We start from the raw sequence: 21,126 nt of genomic DNA, 5'->3' as shown, positions 1-21,126 counted from the left end.
CTTACCTGTTACCTCCCTATTCCCCCAACCACTAACCAGGAAAACCCCACTAATCTACTCTCTGCCCCTATAAATTAGATTTGTCTATTCTAGACAATTCCTATTAATGGAATCATGTAATAGGTGGTCTTCCTGACTAACTTTTTACTTGGCATGTTTCAAAGGTTCATCTTTACTACAGCATGTTATCAGTACTTTATTTTCTTTATGGCCAAATCATATTTCACCAAATAGTCACAACACATTTTATTTATCCATTCATCCACCGATGGACATTTGGATTGCTTCTACCTTTCTGGTTGTTGTCAGTTATGCTGCTGTGAACATTTGTTCAGAAGCTTTTGTGTGAACTTAAGTTTTCGTTTTCCTTGGGTATATACTAAGAGTGGAATTACTGAGTCAAATGATAATTCTAAGTTTAAATTTTTGAGGAACTGCTGCTAGCCTGCTTTCTAAAGTGGCTCTACCATTTTATATCCCCACTAGCAGCATATAGGGGTCTGGATTTCCCATATCTTTGCCAGTACTTGTGATTATCTGATTGTCTTTTATTTATTACAGCCAACCTAATGGGTATAGTTGTATTCATTAATGGGTTGTTTCATTTACTTCAGTATTTTTTCTGTCTCTGCTTTATTTTGGGGTCTCTATTGCTATGGCTTCAAGATTATTAATATTTTCTTATATAATATCTAGTATTGCTGTTTATACCATCCAGGGAATTTTTACTTCTAATATTGTATTTTTCTTCTCTAGAAGTTTCATTTAGGACTTTTTTTACATCTTCTATTTCTCTCTTTCTCATGCTTTTATTTTTTCCCCAAATTCCTGAGTGTGTGGAACATACTTTAAATAACTGTTGTAATGTTTTTATCTACTAATTCCATCATGTCTGTCATTTCTGGATCTGTTTCTATTGGTTGATTTTTCTCCTGCTTGCAGATAATATTTTCCTTCTCTTTTTCATGCCAGCTAATCTTCTGGTGGTATGCCAAACATTGTCACATTTTACATGATTGAATTTTATTAAATTCCTTAAAAGAGTATTAGACTTTGTTCTGACATGCAGTTAAGTTACTTGGGATTAGTTTTACTTTTTTGAGGTTTGCTTTTAAGTTTTTGCAAAGTCCAGAGTAGTCTTTAAGGCTAATTTAGCCTTTTACTCATTAGCTATTCATCTTAGACCTCTACCCAACATCTTGGCCTTGTGGCTCTATCCTGACTGATGGGAGCATGAACTCTCTGCAGCCTTATTTGTGAGCTCCTGGAATTGTTCAAGCTACTGTTTTTCGGCTCTTTCCCTCGCCTCACTGAGTTGTACTTTCCATGTACATAGATAATTATTCAGCCAAATATTTGAGAGGAGGCCTCAGAGCTCTGTGTGTAATGCCCTGCTCTTTGTTTGAACTTCAGCTTCTTTAAACGTCTCTTTCTCCTCAATTCAACAAGATCTTTGGGATCTTTTTGGGTTCCCTGTCCTTGTGCTACATCCTGAAAACTCTTTTAGGCAGTAAGCTGGAATAATTGTGGGACTCACTTGTTTATTTTATTTCTTTCTGGGTTAACAATCCTGCATTATCTGTTGTTTGATGTCTGAAAACAGCTATTCCCAAGTTCATTTTTTACACTGATGCTGTCAGACCAATATTTTAAAAATATAAATCTAATTGTATTACTCCCCAGCTTTTAAGTATGTGTGTGTGTGGGGGGTGTATGTATATATGTGTATATATATATATATATATATATATATATTTTTTTTTTTTTTTTTTTTTGAGACAAAGTCTTATTATGTTACCCAGGCTGGTCCTGAATTCTTGGGCTCAAAGAATTCTGCCTCAACCTCCTGAGTATCTGAGATTACAGGTGTACACATCTGTGTCTGGCTAAAATCTCTTAATGTCTGTTGCCCTCTGTAGGGAAAAGATCCTTAGCTTATAAAACCTATAAGAGTTATGGCTTCTTGGTGGCAAGCAACAGAAACCAATGCTAGTAGAAAAGGGAATTACTGGAGCGATATGTAGTAATTTACAGATTCAAAGGAAAAGCTGAAGCTTATGAAAGGCAGGGACCAAAGAAGGTCAGATTTATAGGAAACACAAACTCTTTATTGGGGCCTGTTCTTTGGGTGTCTCTACTCTGGAATCAAATGGAGGACACACAGAATCACTTATTCAACTGGTCTAACCTTATGTCTTATGCCGCCTTCTGACTCACCATTCCCTGATAGATAACCTCCAGTGGAAGAGAGATGGTTTTCCCAAGAGAATTTGAGACCCCATACTAGGGAAAAGAGTGATAGATGCTGTACAGCAAAAGTCACAGATGTTCCCTAGCCAGCTTTCAGGGTCTGGTCCTACCCTGCCTCTCTAACCTCTTTTCACACCACCCTCTGTGCCTGGAGCCCCATTTGCAGCCACACTCCATCCCTCATGGTGTCTCCAACGTGCCAGGCTCCTTTCTGCCTCAGTGAATTTGCACTTGCCCCTTCTTCTACCAGGGACCACCTCTCACCTTCACTCCCTCCAAAACAAAATGCACTTGGATGGTTTCTACTTTGCTCAGATGCCCCCCACCCTCCAGCAAGCCCCCTATCCCCTCCCAGCCTGGGTTAGGTGCCCATTCCTGTTTACTTCCATAGACCTGTGTCTGCTTCCGCTCCAGCACTCACCACACCACACTGTGGTGGTTTACTTTCGTGGCTCCTCAATCCACTGATAGCTTCTTGGCGATAAGAACAGTCTTGTTCATTTTGATATTTTGGCCAACACATTAACAGACACTTAAACTTCTATTGAATATCAAATATCTTTTCCTCTGCAGGGAACTCTGCTGGATTTGGGTGGGCCCCAGCGAACTCTCAACCAGAACTTGGAGCTCAGATTTCAATACAGTGAAGATAGTCGTTGGCAGTGGTTTGTTATTTATACCAAGCAGGTAAGTTCTCAGGGCAGAGCATAAAAACCTTCTGTGCTAAAATGTTGTCTTGCTTGCTGGGTGGAAAAAATGCATTACCCAAACCCAACTAGAGCAGGGCACTGGAGTGTGCCACACACTCTCTTTTTGGACTGCAATGACTTTTTATTTTGTTTTATTTTGCTAGTCACCATGGCCTTCGTATCAGTTAAAAATGAATTTAGTTACCAAGTAATAGGAGATTCAACAACAGTGCCTTAGACCAGGTATCTGTAAATTTTTCTCAAAGGACCAGGTGGTAAATACTTTAGGATTTGAGGTCCTTAAGATCCTTATTGCAATTACTGTGTTGGAAACAGCCACAGACAGCACATGTTGCCCCCGGGCTGCGTTCCAGTAAAGCTTTATTTACAAAAACACATGGTGGACTGGATTTGTTTCTTTACTTCTGGTTTAGCCAATACACATTTTAAATTATCTCAATAACACTAAAGGTAAAGATTGGATTGCTGATATTCTTTTTTTCTTCGGGGCCTTTTCCAAGCAGATCAAAAGCTACAGGTCCAATACTCCTTATCCAAAATGCTTGGGACCAGAGGTTTGGGATTTGGGATTTTTTTTGGATTTTGGACAGTTTTAGATTTTGTATTTCATAACAACAGTTAAGAAAACAATAGATCACATAGGCAGCCATAGTCCTATAAGATTTTAATAATATATTTGTATTGTACTTTTTTGATGTTTAGGTGCCTAAATACTTACCGTTGTGTTATACTGCCCTCGTATTCAGTACACTAACATGCTGCATAGGCTTGTAGCCGAGGGGTGTAGCAGGCTGTACCATCTAGGTGTGTGTGAGTACACTCCAAGATGTTCACACAATGACAACATTGTCCAACAATACGTTTCTCAGAACATATCCCTGCCATTAAGCAGTGCATGACTGTACATAATAGTTATCTAGAAGGTGGGACTGAGTCTAAACACAAAATTTATTTCATATACACCTTATATACCTAGTCTGAAGATTATTTTATGTAATATTTTAAGTAATTTCATGCAAGAAATAAAGTTGGTATGCCTTGAACCATCAGAAAGTGAAGGTGTCACTAGCTCAGCCACCCATGTGGACGCTCTGCGATTATTTGACCACCATTCCCAACTCTGAACTTATATATTACTAATAAGTAATAATTTTCTTACATTTATTCACATGTAAGTAGTTAATAGTAGAAAGTGTGACGGTCCATAAATACAGTAAAAAAAACTACGTGTTCAGGGTAACTGAGCAAAGTAGTCCCACCAGAATACCCATAGCAGATGCTAAAGACCAGCAATGAAAACTGTGTTGTGTGCCTGAATTTTGACTGTTACCAGTCACACAGGTCAGGCGTGGAATTCTCCATTTGTAGTGTTTTCCACTTGTCCTTGCTCCAGAAGTTCTGGCTTTTGGATTAGGAATGCTTAATCTGTATCTCACATATCTGGAAAGCAAAAGCTTTACCCTAGAAATCCCCCAGTAGACTTTCTGTTATGTCTCATTGGCCATACTGGGTCTTATTACCACTCTTTGCAAATCAGAGGAGTTTGCAAATCAGGCAACTAGCAAAGAGAAACAGGATTTATGATTGGCTTAGAGGAAGCATGAATCATCACCTAAGCTAAGCATTTTATCATCCCAAATAAAATCAACATCTCTTAAAAGACAAGAAGGGGCAGTGGCTATTGGATAGCCAACTATCCATGTCTGCTATAGGCTGATAACTGAAAAAAAAAAAACCCAAAAAACTCCTAATTTTCTTAACACCAAATCCAATTGAAAAACTCTGTTTACTGAATTAAGCTATTTAAAATTGGAATCAAAACTACAGATGTTCTAAGATGAAATCAAAATATTAAAGTAAACTTTTATTCCCTGGTGATCATGCTAAATTCCATGGAGCCTTCTGGTTTCTGGTAATCACCACCCTCTTTCAACACTCTACTTCTAGTGCAATTGTGGTCATGATATGAAAGTCCTCTGAAAAACACAAAGCACTAAACCAAAATTCTGGGTTAAAGAAATGAGTCCTTAGATTCACTTTAAATGTGAAACATCCTTACAGAATGGTAGCTTGGTTCACTTGGACAGACACAGAAAGATTTTGGTGGAAACACCCCTCCCCCAACCACCCTCCCCCTAGAATGCTAAGTGCAGTTAAATTTTATTATGGTTTTTTAATCTATTCAGTAGCAAATGAGTTTAAGCCACTATAAAGAAGTACAATAAACATTCCTTCAAAGAATTCCTAATAAAGTCTTATTTCCTTTGGAGTGTGAGTTTTATTGATGTGTACCCAAGGGCTACTTTTGCAAAAGGCAGAGATGTGGCTTGTATGCCTTGCAAGCACAAATAAGGTTTTGGGCTCCAAACCTTTATAGGCCCTTTAAAGAAAAGCTCAGTCCCTTTGTATTTCATAAGTTAACCTAGTTTATAACAGAGTTCCGGCCTCCATACTTGTGTGCTTTGTGTGGGAATACAGAATCGGTCTGCATCTTGTTTAGTACCATTAAACATCCTTCCTGGCTGCATTAGCTCAGAGGTTTTGTTGTTTAACTATTTCATTCTCTAGTTTCATGTAAGTTACATATATGCACAGACAAATGGGGCCAGTTCTTAGCAAGGCCAGGAAGTCAAAATTTATGTATGAACTTTGTATCTGTTACTCTTTCCCTTATTGGTGGCAACCTTTTTTTCTTTCTTCCCTCCTTTCCCCTTACATAAAATTAATTTCTAGCATGCTTCATAACCCCGCAAGATGTTGAGATCTGTATGTAGCCCTTTCTCCCTCGAATTCTGCTTTCTATGACCTTCCCTGCAAGAGCTTTCTACGTGGGCTACTATCTAGCTGGGTTTTTTCTCTCTCTTCTTCCTCCTTTCCATCATCCACTCTAGTACCGTGACCATCCCTGAACATAGCTCTGCTGAGATTCTGCAGCCTCAGCTTTAAGTCTTAAACTTCGTAGGACCAAAGGAGAAAACTGTCAAGAATTAAGAGCAGGATGAGACAAAGGATTCATGGGAAAGGAGCAAGTGGGAAAATCATAGAGAACCTTAAATTTGAAGTTGAAGTGAAGAGCCTGGAGCAAGGATGCCCAGCCTTTGTGTACAACATGTGTAGCTATATGTGTCTTGGTACCACCAACTATCATGATGAAGCCACAGATGACACTGGAGGCAACGATCAGTCTTGAAAGAGGGATTAAAGATACTGAGAAAGGGAAGAAAAACAGCTGATTTTTTATTTTTTAGTTCAGTAAAAGCAATAAGCTGCTAAAATATTTTTTTACACAGGTTACTATTTATGCCTAATAATAGGTTTAAATACATATAGAACTAAATATAAGATTGATCATGATCAGTTTATTTGATTATAATAAATAAGTTTTGTTTCTTGCTCATAAAACGTGATCTGTTTCTAAAATACTAGAAAACATGGGATGCGGGGGGTGGGGGGCGTTAAGAGGAAAAAGATTAGTAATGAGATCCTGGGCATTTTAAATTTGACTTTTTGAAATTTACTTTGCCTGTATCTGTGTAATTGAGAAAATTTATGGTTACTTGCTAATTGCATCCTATGCAAACTAAATTCTAGGAAGCATTCTATGGGAGGGCAGAGCTCAAACTCTGCTTTGTTTTATAAGGAGGTAAGGAAGAGAATGACGATTTCTATAGTTGAGAGAGTTCTTTATTTCTGGCTCTATTAGGCTTTTTTGCTGAGTAGCTGCTTGAAAAAGATGGTCTCAGAAAAGATGGTAAAGCTAGCTGCAGAGAATCCAGAAATGGTAAGTGCTCTTGGCTGTGTTTATTTTTCACTTTAAGTTTCCACCGTCAGCTGACACTTGGTGACCAAACTACACTCATGAATTCCCTGGGCCAGCAGATCTGGTCCTGAAGGGAGAAATCCAAACCACACAGAAGGGAGCTCCTCTTCCTTTGGCAGCTCAGAGCTCAGAATGGCAGTGTGTAAGGAAGGCTGGCTTTCGAATTCAAGCCATTTTCCCAGTGAGAAGTTGTCTTTGGATTACAGAGAACTCGCTGCCATCTACTCTGTCTCATTTTCTTTCTGCCTTCGCCCACATGGAGGCTTGGGTTTATCATAAAAGCTACATCATAAAGTTAGGATCTTGGGTAATCTTTTTCTTTTTTCTTTTCTTTTTTTGAGACAGAGTCACACTTTGTTACCCTCGGTAGAGTGCTATGGCATCATAGCTCACAGCAACCTCAAAGTCTTGACTTCAAGTGATCCTCTTGCCTCAGCCTCCCAAGCAACTGGGACTACAGGTGCCTGCCATGATGCCTGGCTATTCTTTTTTGAGAGATGGAGTCTCACTCTGGCTCAGGCTGGTCTGAAACCCCTGAGTTTAAGCAATCCACCCACCGTGGCCTCCCAAAGTGCTGGGATTACAGGCGTGAGCCACCGCACCCAGCTTGCAGGGATCTTTAACACAGTGGAAATGATTATAAATAAGGTCTCAAGTTTGTCTCTAGAAAGAGTTCACAGCTTCTTGATTTTTCCATTGTGCCAAATGAAAATGCCTTTTGGAGAAAGCCATTGAGTCAAAGAAACTATCAAAGCTATGATTTTTTCTCAATATAAAATTAAACTTTATTTTTCTAGGCTGCATTTATTTATTAAAGGCCTGGTGGCTCATTGAAAGCATTGGTGGGCAGGCTGTAAAAAAAAAAAAAAAATTGCTGGGCTGTGCCTGTGGCTCAAGGAGTAGGGAGCCAGCCCCATATACAGGAGGCGGCAAGTTCAAACCCAGCCCCAAAGACTGCAAAAAAAAAAAAATTTTTTTTTTTTTGCTAAGATTTTAATCTTTTTAATTGCCTGTCATCATGATGATATAAGAATGTCCCAAATAAGACAGACAGTATACTTTTTTTGTTTGTGTGTGCAGTTTTTTGGCCAGGGCCGGACTTGAATCCACCATCTCTGGTATATGGGGCCAGTGCCCAACTCCTTGAGCCACAGGCATCACCCAAGACAGTATAATTTGATCTTTTAAAATGATTACAAATGCTAATGCCTAGATGACATTGTAAACTTAATATTTTTATAGACTGTTACACTGATCTTTAAAAATACAGTGGAAAACATGTGGAAACGTCCCTAATGTTTTCATTTAAATTTAGTCTTTTATAAAAGGATGGTGGCATCTTTAGTTAACAAGGGTCTTTACTTGACTTTACAGATTTTTCTTAAGAAAATAATTGCATTTTATACTTATTTCTCTTTTTTCTAGAACTGAAAATATTTTTCCAGGGAAAATAAATTCCCTGCCTCTTAGTAATGGGCATAATTCAAAATGTACTAGAGAGTAGTAAATCAAAGCAATAAAGGAATCAAGGACTCTTTTAAAAAGAATAATAAAATCCAACCTCTTAGGCAGGATGGGCCCTCTTAGGTTCTTTTTATCTATATAAAAAGAAGAAGAAAGAGAAAAGTAATTAACTGAAGTGGTCTCATTAAAAGGGGGAAGTGCTCTTAAATGTGGATAAATAAAATGTAAGAGGCTTTATTACAGGAAATACTTGAGGGATGAATAGCTAAGTAGTTAGAATAGGGAAGGTAGTCATCTATTTAAAGTTTTCAAGAAAAGCCACAGCATTGCATTCTTCAGATTTGTACATGAATTGAGAACCATGATTTCTCTTTCACAGATAGCAAAATCAGCATGTTAGTCACTACTCTTGTATTGCTTTATCCAAATATTCAACAAGTTTTATTTCCAAAAACTACATATATATATTTTTTTTTTTTTAACTCATTTTGGTTCTCAGAAAGAAAAATTCAGACCCGTCCTCTAATGAGTTTTCAGGATGTTGAAGGGAGAGTCTACATTTCAATCTGGAATGTCATCTCTAAAGCTATGAGTAGAACGGAACCCAAGAATGTAAAGGAGTGAGACAGTTTAGCTGTTGGAACTCATACCAAGTGGTAGGCCTCCTCACAAAGTATAGTTGTGTGAAGTCATTTTGTGGCTTAACATCACTATACAAATGTACATTCATGACAGTTCCCTATTTTCCGGGAAAACACACAAAGTGTGAACTAACACACAGCACTTGTAGGAGGCTTGCACGGGCTAGGACACAAAGATCTCTATTTTGCAAGGCAAACCCTGAGTTCAAGATTTTGATGGTCTTGAAGAATCTGAAGCAGGGGGGAGAAATTGAGGAAACTATAACCCAAATGAGCCCCATAAATGAAGCAGATGGTCTGTACAAGCAGATTAAAGCACGCTGGTTTTCTTCCAGGAAGATGGAATGAGGGAAAGAAGAACTTTATTGCTAACATAAGGTAGATTAGCTTCGTTAGCTTTAGGCAATGTTTTGAAAGTTAAGACTTAACTTGTTTATGAAGAAATCATTAAATTTTGAGTCAAACAAATGCACTAAAGAATAATATAAACATACAACCATGACAAAAATATGTTAAGGGTGGCGCCTGTGGCTCAAGGAGTAGGGCGCCAGTCCCATATGCCGGAGGTGGCAGGTTCAAACCCAGCCCCAGCCAAAAACCAAAAAAAAAAAAAAAAAAAAATCATGTTAAATTCTTAAGTGCAATTATTAGCCATAAGCCAGAAGAAAAATAAGCATAATATTTTTGTTGAAGAAGCCTGAATCAATTTTGTTAATATTTGCTACTTTTAACTAGAGTAGAATTATAAAAGTTAATTATAACTTTTAAACTATTAACTATTAATTTATTGATAATTTTATTTATAAAATAAAAGATATTTTATTTTAAAATAAAGTATACTGGTGAGGATTACTTTTAGCTATGTGTGACAGAAAATAAAACAAGAGAAAACAAGAGTCTTAGACAAATTTGTATCTCCCTCAAAGAAGTCCAGCCGTAGGCATTCTAGTGCTGGTATGTGGTTCCATAATATCACCAGAAACCAGTTATAGAGAAGCCACAAAGAGTACAGTGGCTGATTATTATCAGCATTTTTAGCTAGGCCTGTGCCTTTACAGAGTTTTAGGCCCATACCACAATTCTCACCTTGCACTTCTTTATTGATTTACAAAGGAAAGTTTCAGTATTTGATGTCCTAGGAATGGTAGCCTTTTGAAGAGCTGGTCCAGTTCAGAAAATGGTAAAACTATAAACAACAGTCACGAGAATTGTCTGAATATAGCTAGAGGACAAAATTTTAGAGAGCCAGAGGGAAATTGCTGTATAGAAATAAGTGATTATATATGTGTGATTATATGTAAGTGATAATATATATAGAGAGAGAGAGAAAAAGAGAGAGAGAGACAGAGTCTCTCTTTGTCACCCTCAATAGAGTGCTGTGGGGTCATAACTCACAGCAACCTCAAACTCTTGGGCTCAAGCAATCCTTTTGCCGCAGTCTCCTGAGTAGCTGGGACTACAGGCCAGGCTAGGTGTTTTTCTATTTTTGATAGAGACAGGGTCTTGCTCTTGCTCAGGCTGGTCTCGAACTCCTGAGCTCAAGTCATCCACCCGCCTTGGCCTCCCAGAGTGCAAGGATTACAGGCGTGAGCCACTGCACACAGCCGTTTATATTATTAACAGTAGCTGATTTGTTGATGAAAGAGAAAATACAGGAATATTGTATTATCGAAAAAGATTCACTTTTTTCCTCAACTCTATTCCCCCTAGTATATAATGAATTTAAGGCCTTATTGTAGTAAGTCAGAGAAACTGATAATATTAGAAACTGCTTATGATTTTATTTCTTTGGACATAGGGAGGGGGAAGAGAAGAAGAAGAAGAGAGAAAAATGCTAAGTAATCCCCCCAAGTTCTATATTTCATGGCACAAGATCATTTACAAACTATAATATAATATTGTAAAATAATAATAGTAACAAAATACATTAGACATCAGAGCTTTAATTTCTCATTTCTGGGATCTGACTGATTTTTAAAAAATTATTGAGATAAGCTTCAAATATATGAACATTTCTATTAAGAATACTAACAGAGGCTGGGCACAGTGGCTCACACCTATAATCCTAGCACTCTGGGAGGCCGAGGTGGGTGGATTACCTGAGCTCAGGAGTTGGAAACCAGCCTGAGCCAGAGTGAGACCCCATCTCTAAAAACAACTAGACAGGCATTGTGGCAGGTGCCTGTAGTCCCAAGTACTCGGGAGGCTGAGGCAACAGGGTTGCTTGAGCCCAAGAGTTTGAGGTTACTATGAGCTGTGACACTCAACGCAGGGTGACAAAGTGAAACTCTGTCTCAAAAAAAAAAAAAAAAAATACTAACCGAAAGGAAGTCTCATGCATACCTATTTAAAGCAATTTATTTTACAACAAAAAAGTTCATCATGGCATCCTTACTGATTACTGGCACATTCTGTCAAGTGCAGTTAAAAGGCAGTCCTCGTTTGCAGTTATTTAACCTATTTATTTTGAAATGTCTGATTCTATAGTAAGCAATGACAAATAACTTAATTCACCCCTTTATTCTGTCTCAGAGCTTATTTGTTCCCGGGGAAGGCAATTAGTACAGAGACGATTGTAATTGTCGAGGTCTAAGCACTGGGCCCTGTTTGAGATACGCACAAACTGCACAGTTGGTTAATAGTTCTTTTCTTTCCAATTAAGAAAATTCTAAAACTCTTGCCCTGAAGTCCTGGCTGGGTCATATTTACTAGAGGTGTCCCTCCAGATTCACTCCCCACCTTGCTCTGTGACCTTGCTGTGTAGAAGGTGACTCCTTGGGAAGTCCAGCGGAAGGTTGGGGGAGGAAGGGAGCTTGGATCTGGATTTCTTCACCTGCAGCCCTGCTGTGGTTGACATATCCCTCCCCTGGAGGCTGCAGCTCCTGTCAGGCAACCTTGCCTCCTTACAGCCACAGCTGCTGTCAGGTTCCTGTAACAGCTGTTCCCTTGCCCCTGCAGGCCTAGAGGTGGTATGAAATTGCCCCTCAACCCTCGTCATTGCCAGCCTTGGGGGCCCCAACATCCCTTCATTGATTTGCTTTAATCCTGTCCACACCTCCATTAAATAGTTAAATAATTCCTTTCTAAAATTCTCCCCACTTACCCCGAGAATGCACCATCTGTTTCCTGCTGGGACCATGACTGGTATATTAAGTTCACCTTACATACATAAAGTATATTCAAGTGTCTTGAACTTCACTTTGATTCTTCATTTGATTAATGGTGCCTTTTGATGAACCAAAGTCCCATTTGGCTTTGATTCAGCATGTGGACTGGCGCTCCGTGGATTATTTCAGAATTTAGAAGTACATTTCATCTCCTGTAAAGTTATTTTAAAAGCTTTCTTAAATCACAAAATCCGTAGGCAGCCACTAATGTTAAACGTCAAAGATCGTTTAACTTTTGGGGACACCATTTTCGTAACATTTAGCCTCTGGCGAGTGAAGGAGAAAAGCACAGATGACAGGTGGGAATACCTGCTCACTGGCAGCCTTTGGGACCATTAAGAGGATTATGGTGGAAGGGCCAATGTGCTAGTTAAATAGGGTATTTGTTGCTTGCTTCTCTGGGCAGTGCTGGCTGACATTTTACTAATCTATTCAGCAGATTGAAGTCCCGGAACAAGGCAAAAGTAACAAATACCACATTCAGCAAAGCCAGGTCTGTGAGTAAACTTATGTAATCAATACATCGTAATTTTGGTAAATCTGCCCTTTTTTAATCCAGAGTCATTCCACTTCCAGGAATAATCCAGAATTCTGTTTTTCAGAAGGTCTTCTCTGTAAGTTGGGCCAATTGGAGGCTGACATAAAATACAGCTTTTTGTTGTAGCCCCCAGCAGGGATAAGACAATTTTTACATAGAAAATATCTGAGAGGAACACAAAACTCATTGGTGATTTTCTTCTATACCTCATGCATTTTGGAAGAAAAGGTCTCTTTCTCGTTTGTATATTTTAGTATACCGTATTTTAGTTTCAGAGGTTTCCTGCAGTGTGCTTTGTACAAAACAACTTTTAAGTTTATAAGATACTTTTTTGAGCCTTTAGATCTGCTGTACAGTTAATAATAGAAAAAAATCACAGCAGACAATATTTTTGTGCCTTTATTTTTGCCACACACTGTTCCAAGCACTTTTATGTGAATTATAAAAATTCCTCCATGATCCTCCATGATCCTATAAGTTGAGGAAACTAGGGCACAGAGAAGTGAAGTGACTTGCCCAAAGTTGCACAGTAATCATAGTGGAAGGAAGCAAGCAGTCTGACCACAGAACCATGCCCTTAACTAACCTGCCTCACTCTTCCTTTCTACGGCCAAGTCCTAGTGTAGGTGAATGAAAGTTGATGTCTGAGTAGCATTTGAATGGGATTTGTTATTGATTCAGCACCTGTCACAATGTCTTCTGTATACATAAAGGTCCTTAGTATTAAGTACAGTCTTTACATATATGTTAAGTATAAAAGGTCCTTTCTTGAGTGAATAAGCTCAGGGGGACAAGTAAAAGTTAAGTGCAAAGGTTTCTCTTTCATTATAACAGCATTTCTGGCTGGTTAGGTCAGAGATAGGAGACAGAAACTCCACCACTTACTGTGTCTTTAGGCAGAAATCTAAGTGTGCGCTAGGGACTACTGAGGTGCTTCTGGAAAGACAGATCCTGGGCCTCATCCCTTAAAATTGACACAGTAGATCTGGGGTGAGAACTTGGAAAATATCAGCATTCATAACAAGCACCCCAGAAAGACACTCTGGCCCACGCTTTAATTTCTTTACACATATGATAATTGCTTCATATTTAAACTCATGCATGTTTAGCAGTAGATAGCAGCAGAGCTGTGATTCTCAGCCATCGCTGCACATGGGAATCACCTGGGGAGCTCTAAAACCTGATGGCCGGGTATACCCTCAGAGATTGATTTAATTGGTCTGAGGGGCCTGGGTAATTGAATTTTTAAAGGCTGCCCAAGTGGTTCTAATATATGCTCAGGACTGGAACCATTATCCTGGAATAGTGGTTCTTAATGTGTGGTTCCTGGACCAACAGCGTCAGCACCATTTACTAGAAATTAGGTCTGAAAAGCAACACCACCAAAAGACAATGAAAAAAGAAATTCAAATTCTCAGGCCCCAAAACCTACTGGGTCAGGGATTTGGGATTTGGTAGGATTTCCTACTGGAAATCCCTGTTTAACCGAACCCTCAGGATGAGTCTGATGTATTTTCAAGTTTGAGAGCCACTGTGTCAGAACAACAGACAACACAACACACAGCACAACAGTGAACGAGTCAGTTGTCCTCTCAGGTGACAAGTGACCCTAAAACAGACACACAACCACCTCACGCTCAGAACAGGACCACCATGTCAGAAGGGGACCTGGTATCCAACTATATTGAATATCCATTTATTTAGCAACCCTTCATAAGAATAGAACCCATCCTAAACCAGGCACTGTTATAATTACTTTCCATAATTACTTTCCATATAATTCATTTAATACCCATAACAACCTACATATTATTTTTATCCTTTATAGGGTAGAGAACTGAAACACAGAAAGGTTAAGTAACTTGCCCAAAGTCACACAGCCAGTGAGACAGCGGAAGAGGTATTCAAACCCAAGCAGTCTTTATTTGTTGTTTACAAACAACATTTGTTTGTTCCTTGAACCACTCCGTGATGGAGCCTCTCTACCAAGACAAATCTCTTGTAGAGAAAAATGGTCTCTCTGCCCATCGAGGTGCCCACATGTTTTTTTTTCTTTTCACGCTCTACTCTCTATGTCCCTGTCTTTGAGATTTCATAAATATTGAAGACAGACCGCTCGCTAAAGGTTTGGGGTAGCCATGACTTCTTAAAATGCTTTAAAATAAGTATAATACTTTTTGAAAGTTTGTATTTGTGTGGGGTGTACACCAAAGACTTCGACAAAGTTAAAAATGGGAAGTCTTTAAGGGAGGAGAAAAGGACAAGACAGAGAGTTAAATGCAACTGGTGTGACATCCCAGAGTCCAGAAAGACTGACATGTCTACCTTTGCAAACCAGCAGGGGGTGCCCTCCTCACCCTAACAGGTGTACCCACACCTACCCCTAAATCAAGTTTCTACAGGAGCAAACCATTTAAAATAACCATTGCTTAAAGAAACATTACCTTCTGTCGCCCTTTTAATAGAGTTTTAAGCTCCTTCAATTGTTTTATTGTTAGTGTTGTGGAAATTATTTTCTCTCATTTACGTTTCCAACCTCTGTTTACTTTGCAGCAGAAAGACTCTTCTAGTTTTCTGCCAAGAACAAGCAAGATTAAGATGGCTAAAGATGACTGTGTTTTTGGGACCATAAAGGAAGAAGATCTTTGAAAAAAAGTCTCGTATTTTAAAATGTCCCATAGTGCTATCTCGAGACAGTGAAAGAACTTGGGGGTTGAGGTGGGCTTCCTACCCTCCGTGAAAGAAGTTTGACCTATTCCTGTGTTTCTGGCATTAGAATAGCCTGTATTCAGCACATAGGCCTCAGCAGTTCATGTAAATCTCAAGATTAGAAATAGGAACCAATGTGAGAGTTTCTTTTAGTTGCTCCTAAGTGGCAAGTCTGAGTCAATTAATATGAAGCTCATTCTAGTTTTTCCCCCTAAAACAGATCTTTACGTGGCTTCATGCAGTCTTTTGTGTATTCTGAAATCACATGAATGAAAGGCTCATTATAAAATATTATAGATGCATCTGGGGTCAAGTTCTAAAGACATGACTCCTCAGCTGAGGAAGACGTGGCTGTAAGTAGAATCACTGAAAAACAAATCTGGATTTCTCTGATCCATCTACACAGGACTAGAACAAGAAGGTGGTGAAATTCCGATCGGTTTCCTTATGCAATTCCGATCCGACCAGTGTGGAAGTCCTCAGGGTAATCGGCTGCCCAGCTCTGTGTTTCAGCACTGTTGTTCTTGCATCCTGCCCTTAGGATCCTGAATTCAGTTCAACAGTCAACATGCTGTTTTAGATGCTTTTATCTGGAAAGCCGTAAGGCCCTGCACTTCATAATCAAATACCTTTTAAGTCTCTTAGCTTTAAAAATATGTAAGCTTTCTCACTAGATTTTTTCCAATCCAGTTTCAGTTATCTAATAGTAATTAATGTAATTATGTAGAGAATTAAGGCCACAATAAGGAGAGGGATAGAGGAATCTATATAATGTATTCAAAAAATGTAATATTTCAATGTTCTTTTCTAAGTGGGTTATATAATAAATATGAAATATGTTTTAGTGAATGTAGAATTTACTGATAAAAATTCTGTGAATGACCTTTTCAATATTTAGAATTTATTAGAAACCTATAATATTTATCATTCAATGCCTAACATCATAACTTCGAGTACCTTAAAGTTTTATAGTTACATTTTATATTTACATTCATATTTTAAAGTTCTAGAATATTTTGGCAGAGTCATCCCAAATCATCCATAGTGAATATATTAGTGGATTAGAATCATCTGCAGATTAAAATGGAAGTTTATCTACTATTTTACCAATTTAAGGATAGCCAGGTCTTTTTTTTTTTTTTTTTTTTTAGTAGAAAACACCTATACAATATAAGGAGCTCTGCAGATACTAGGAATACAAAGAGAATTTGGGGGGTAAGATAATGCATGTATTAAATTGAACCATCTGTGACTGCTATTTTTGTAGGTTAAAAATAGTTCAATGTCATCACTTTTATAGGTTTCAACTTGCTATGCCAGAGTGAATAATCCCAGACGACTTGCAACTTTAGAACTTGACCCCAGATGCATCTGTAATATTTTATAATGAGCCTGTAGTGTGGACCTCTGTGTCAAAGGAAGTTTCAGGGCCCCAGTGGAGAGCTGTGTGGGGACAAAGGTGGGGGGACCCTGGAGAAAGGGCAGGATAGCACAGATAGGGGAGTGAGTTTGGTGTTTAGGAAACAGTGAACAACCCTACTGTTAGCAAAGTGTTAGTTCGGAGATAAGAAAAAATGTGAGAGGATCAGGTTGTATATGCGAATGCAGTTATGCCCCATATATGTACAGAAGTTCATCCTTTATTAAGGTGGCAAAAACAGAAGCATTGTATTTAGTAGTTTTTTCAAAATATTGATATGAGACTATGAGAAGAAAAATACGCATGACATACATTTTGTGGTATATAACATGAAGAATAAAGGAACTGGGATAGCAGGGAACAAAATTCAAAACCTACTTTGTAAAATGACACATTCTTTAGTAGTTGTGTGAGAGAAGAAGAGGAGGCTATTATCCCTCTTTGGAACTACTGGAACTATTTTTATCTAAAAGGAGTTTAGGAGTTTACGTCACTTCTCGATCTAAGCATTTGATCATTGGATAAAAAGTCTGAACTCCGACCGCCTGAGTGGGCTTCCCAGCTGCAGACCCCGGGAGAAGACCCCGGGTGCTCCTGGAGGTGATGATCTGCTGGGCTGCAGCCCTCCCACCAGCATAGACCCCAGCACTGCAGGAGACCAGGTAGGCTGCTGCTGGTATCTGGGCAGCTCCTAAGGGAGATGGTACAGCTTCAGAAATTACTATCTGTGCATACACACTCCTCACATGCCTGCAAAAGAGGTCCCCAGTCAGCCACATTTTCTCCTGAGACATCTTCATTCACCAACATCAATTCTCAGCCCTCTAGATGTGCGCATGTGTTTTCACTGCTGTGCATACTCCAAAAATCACTAGCTTAAGCAATTTATCCACAGACAAATTTGAAAACGTCCCTGCCTCAGAGTTTGAAAATTTTGACATGAATAATAATGAGAAAAAGGGGCGGTGCCCGTGGCTCAAAGGAGTAAGGCGCTGGCCCCATATGCCGGAGGTAGTGGGTTCAAACCCAGCCCTGGCCAAAAAATGCAAAAAAAAAAAATCAACATATAGGCGGCGCCTGTGGCTCAGTGAGTAGGGCACCGGCCCCATATGCCGAGGGTGGCGGGTTCAAACCCAGCCCCGGCCAAACTGCAACAAAAAAATAGCCGGGCGTTGTGGCAGGCGCCTGTAGTCCCAGCTGCTCGGGAGGCTGAGGCAAGAGAATCGCGTAAGCCCAAGAGTTAGAGGTTGCTGTGAGCCGTTTGATGCCACGGCACTCTACCAAGGGAGGTACAGTGAGACTCTGTCTCTACAAAAAAAAAAAAATAAATAAAAAATAATGAGAAAAAAGGGCAGAGCTGATTAAATTGTGCCCCTTCCCCCCCACCCCCCACTGTGTGAGCTGCTTTGGGTGTAGGAAAGCATGTGTAGACTTATCTGAAGAGCTGACGTCCTCCCCCGAGCAGGGTCTCCATCTATGTCTGTAAGTGGTGAGCTTACATCTCTCAGATACCCCCATGTATACAATTAAGCAAATTTGTTGTTGTTGTTTTGAGACAGAGTCTCACTCTGTCACCCTCTGTAGAGTGCGTTGGCATCACAGCTCACAGCAACCTCAAACTGTTGTACTCAAGTGATCCTTTTACCTCAGCCTCCCAAGTAGCTGGGACTATAGGCATGCACCACCACACCTGGCTAATTTTTCTATTTTTAGTAGAGACCAGGTCTCACTCTTGCTCAGACTGGTCTTGAACTCCTGAGCTCAGGCATCCACCCACCTCAACCCCAGAGTGCTGGGATTATAGGCATGAGCCACTTTGCCTGGCTCAATTAAGCAAATTTTTGGTTAAATATTTCAGTTAGACATTACCTTCAGATCACCCTCAAAGTAAATTTGAGAAGAGCTGAATGATCGTCATTTGCAGATAAACCAAATAGGTTCCAAGCTTTAGTGGAAACATAGTGGCCAAAAAGATCCTAAAATACGCACAAAAAAAGAAAAGCCAGCAACAGAAGCAAGGCTACTTCCCTGCATACTGGTTACTTGTCCCTCCTCCTTCAGTGGGTGTGTGCTAGCCCAGCGGGCAGGCAGCAGGAGTGGCCCAGGACCCCACAAGGCAGTGGAGAGAATGTCCCTGCCTCAGAGGGTGCTGTCCTTCCTGTCATTGTGATCCAAGAAGGTAGGTACATTTTGCTGCCACACAAAAATAGGACATGCCGAGTTAATTTAGAAAAATGATTGCAAGAGGGACTTTACCTAACAATTGCAATCAGTGTAACCTGGCTTATTGTACCCTCAATGAATCCCCAACAATAAAAAATAAAAAAAATAAAAAAATAAAAAAAAAAGAAAAAGTCTCACTAACTAGTTATTCCTTACAAATGGCTTTTAAGCCTTACAATTGTACTTTCTCCTTTATTGAGGAATAATCATATTTTGCTCGCAAGTTACTTAGTTGTGTTCTTGTATGTCAGTTGTTTGTATAACACTTTTCCAGCTGAGAAAAATTAGAGCTAAGGAAAAGTACATGATGTGGTTGGTGGGCTTGGGTTTTGGTCTAGCCGTAACCCATGTGCTATTCTGGAAGGCACATCTTTAGCTAACCAGAAGGGTTCTAGTCACATGATATCTTGAAAGAGGCGAGACAGTCAGTGGATTTAAAGGCTGCTGACCCTAGTGATTTTGCACTGCTCCTACTCTAAATGTGGTTTCTTTCCTGGAAACGTGGGAACACAGAGTTGGTCGTCCTTCCTAATGGGTTTTTCATCTGTCCACACGAGCACGTACTATTCGATGGGTTCTGGGTTGCAGCAGTTGTCCTGAGTGGAGGCACTTGGGGCAGCCAAACCTGGTAACTGTGAGTTGGCTTTGCTATGGAAATACAAGCTCTATTCTTGTCAAAAGCAGGCAGAATTTCTGGGGAGCTCCCCATTTGTAATGGGTCTGGTGTGCAGAGGACAAGATGATAGAAATCTATATCTGGGTTCAGATAAAGGAAAGTTCAGAACTTGATTTTCTACAAAACAAAAAGCATGAGCAAAACTCCACTCCCACACCTTGTACAATACCACATTAAAGAAAAAAATAGGAAAATTGTAGATTAAGATTTATTTTTAAGTATTGACTGAATTCAAATCACAGTGTTAAACCTGAGGTTCTTAACAGGTAACTGGATTCTTATCATGCAGTTAAGTACTGGTTACTTTTTTGCAAGCAAGTATCAGTTTGTGTTACAGGTTGTTCTTTATCCTTTTTCTTCTTACCTCATTTCTTTTTCTTTTTCATTTTTCAAAACTAAAACAGAGGTGACATGCAGTCTGGGGATTAAAAATTAAGATAGGAGGTGGCACCTGTGGCTCAAGGAGTAGGGTGCCAGCCCCATATACCGGAGGTGGCAGGTTCAAACCCAGCCCTGGCCAAAAACTGCAAAAAAAAAATGAAGATAGGCTGAGGATATCTTAGGCAATGAATTCACTACAGAAAAATCCCAAAACCGTACTTCCCTGTTGCAACTCCTTTAATGAAAAAAAAAAAAAAGTCCTGCTGGATGATTAGCAAAATAAGAACAAACACAAAAACAATGAACTACATTTTTTACATGTATCTTGTAAGCTGTAAGACATATAAAATTCACTTTTCAGGTTTTACAAAATAAAAGTTATTTGCAGTTATTGTCAAGAGTCTTCTCTTATTCTGTTTGCCTTAAAATAAATTCATAGGCTAATTTGTGTTCCTTACTTACTTTTTTATTTTCTCAACAAAAGTTTTTTCTTGCTGGTCAAGAGTTGCTAAGATTTCTTTTCTTCGCTTTTTTTTTTTTTTTTGAGTCTTACTCAGTGTTGCCCAGTCTGGAGTGGAGTCCTAAGCTCAAGCGATGGTTCTCAGCCTCCATAGTAGCTGGAACTACAGGTATGCACCACTATACCCAGCTAATTTTGTAAATGTTTTGTAAAAACAGGCTCACTATGTTGTTCAAGCCAGTCTCGAACTCCTGGCCTCCAGAGATCTTCCTGCCTTGGCCTCCCAAAGGGCTGGGATTGCAGGCCTGAGCCGCTGCGTCCAGCCTAAGAGTTGCTATGGTTTTGATAACTGTTTCCCTCCAAAACTCACATGTTGGCACTTAAACCCTAAGGTGATGGTCTTAAGAGCTAGAGGTTTGGGGGAAATAATTAAGGCAGAGGTCCCCACCCTAATGAGTGTGATCAGTGCTCTTATAAAAGAGGTTGAAGGGGGAGCACCTGTTGTCTTCTGCCTTCTGACTTCTGCCATGAAAAGACACAGCAAGAAGGCACCATCTTGCTGTAAGCAAACCCTTACCACACACTGAGGTACTAGTGTCTTGATCTTGGAGTTTCCAGACTCCAGAAGTGTGAGAAATAAATTTCTATTATTTATAAATTACCCAAT

General features: G+C 39.4%; 1 protein-coding gene across 1 annotated transcript in view; it reads left to right on the top strand.

Moving 5' to 3' along the window:
- SNX31 (sorting nexin 31) overlaps positions 1-15,526 on the top strand; it is a 75,089-nt gene extending 59,563 nt beyond the window's left edge. Inside the window, exons 11-14 of the mRNA XM_053559107.1 lie at positions 2,824-2,937; positions 6,664-6,741; positions 12,489-12,545; positions 15,144-15,526. Of these exons, the coding sequence (XP_053415082.1) occupies positions 2,824-2,937; positions 6,664-6,741; positions 12,489-12,545; positions 15,144-15,239 (345 nt within the window). The 3' untranslated portion in view covers positions 15,240-15,526. The remainder of the gene's footprint in view (positions 1-2,823; positions 2,938-6,663; positions 6,742-12,488; positions 12,546-15,143) is intronic.
- The last annotated feature ends 5,600 nt before the right edge of the window (positions 15,527-21,126 follow it).

Source organism: Nycticebus coucang, chromosome 13 (genome assembly GCF_027406575.1).
Source record: "Nycticebus coucang isolate mNycCou1 chromosome 13, mNycCou1.pri, whole genome shotgun sequence".
In the NCBI taxonomy this organism is placed as follows: Eukaryota; Metazoa; Chordata; class Mammalia; order Primates; family Lorisidae; genus Nycticebus; species Nycticebus coucang.
Note: the sequence above shows the minus strand (reverse complement) of the source record. Positions and strands in the feature narration are given on the sequence as shown.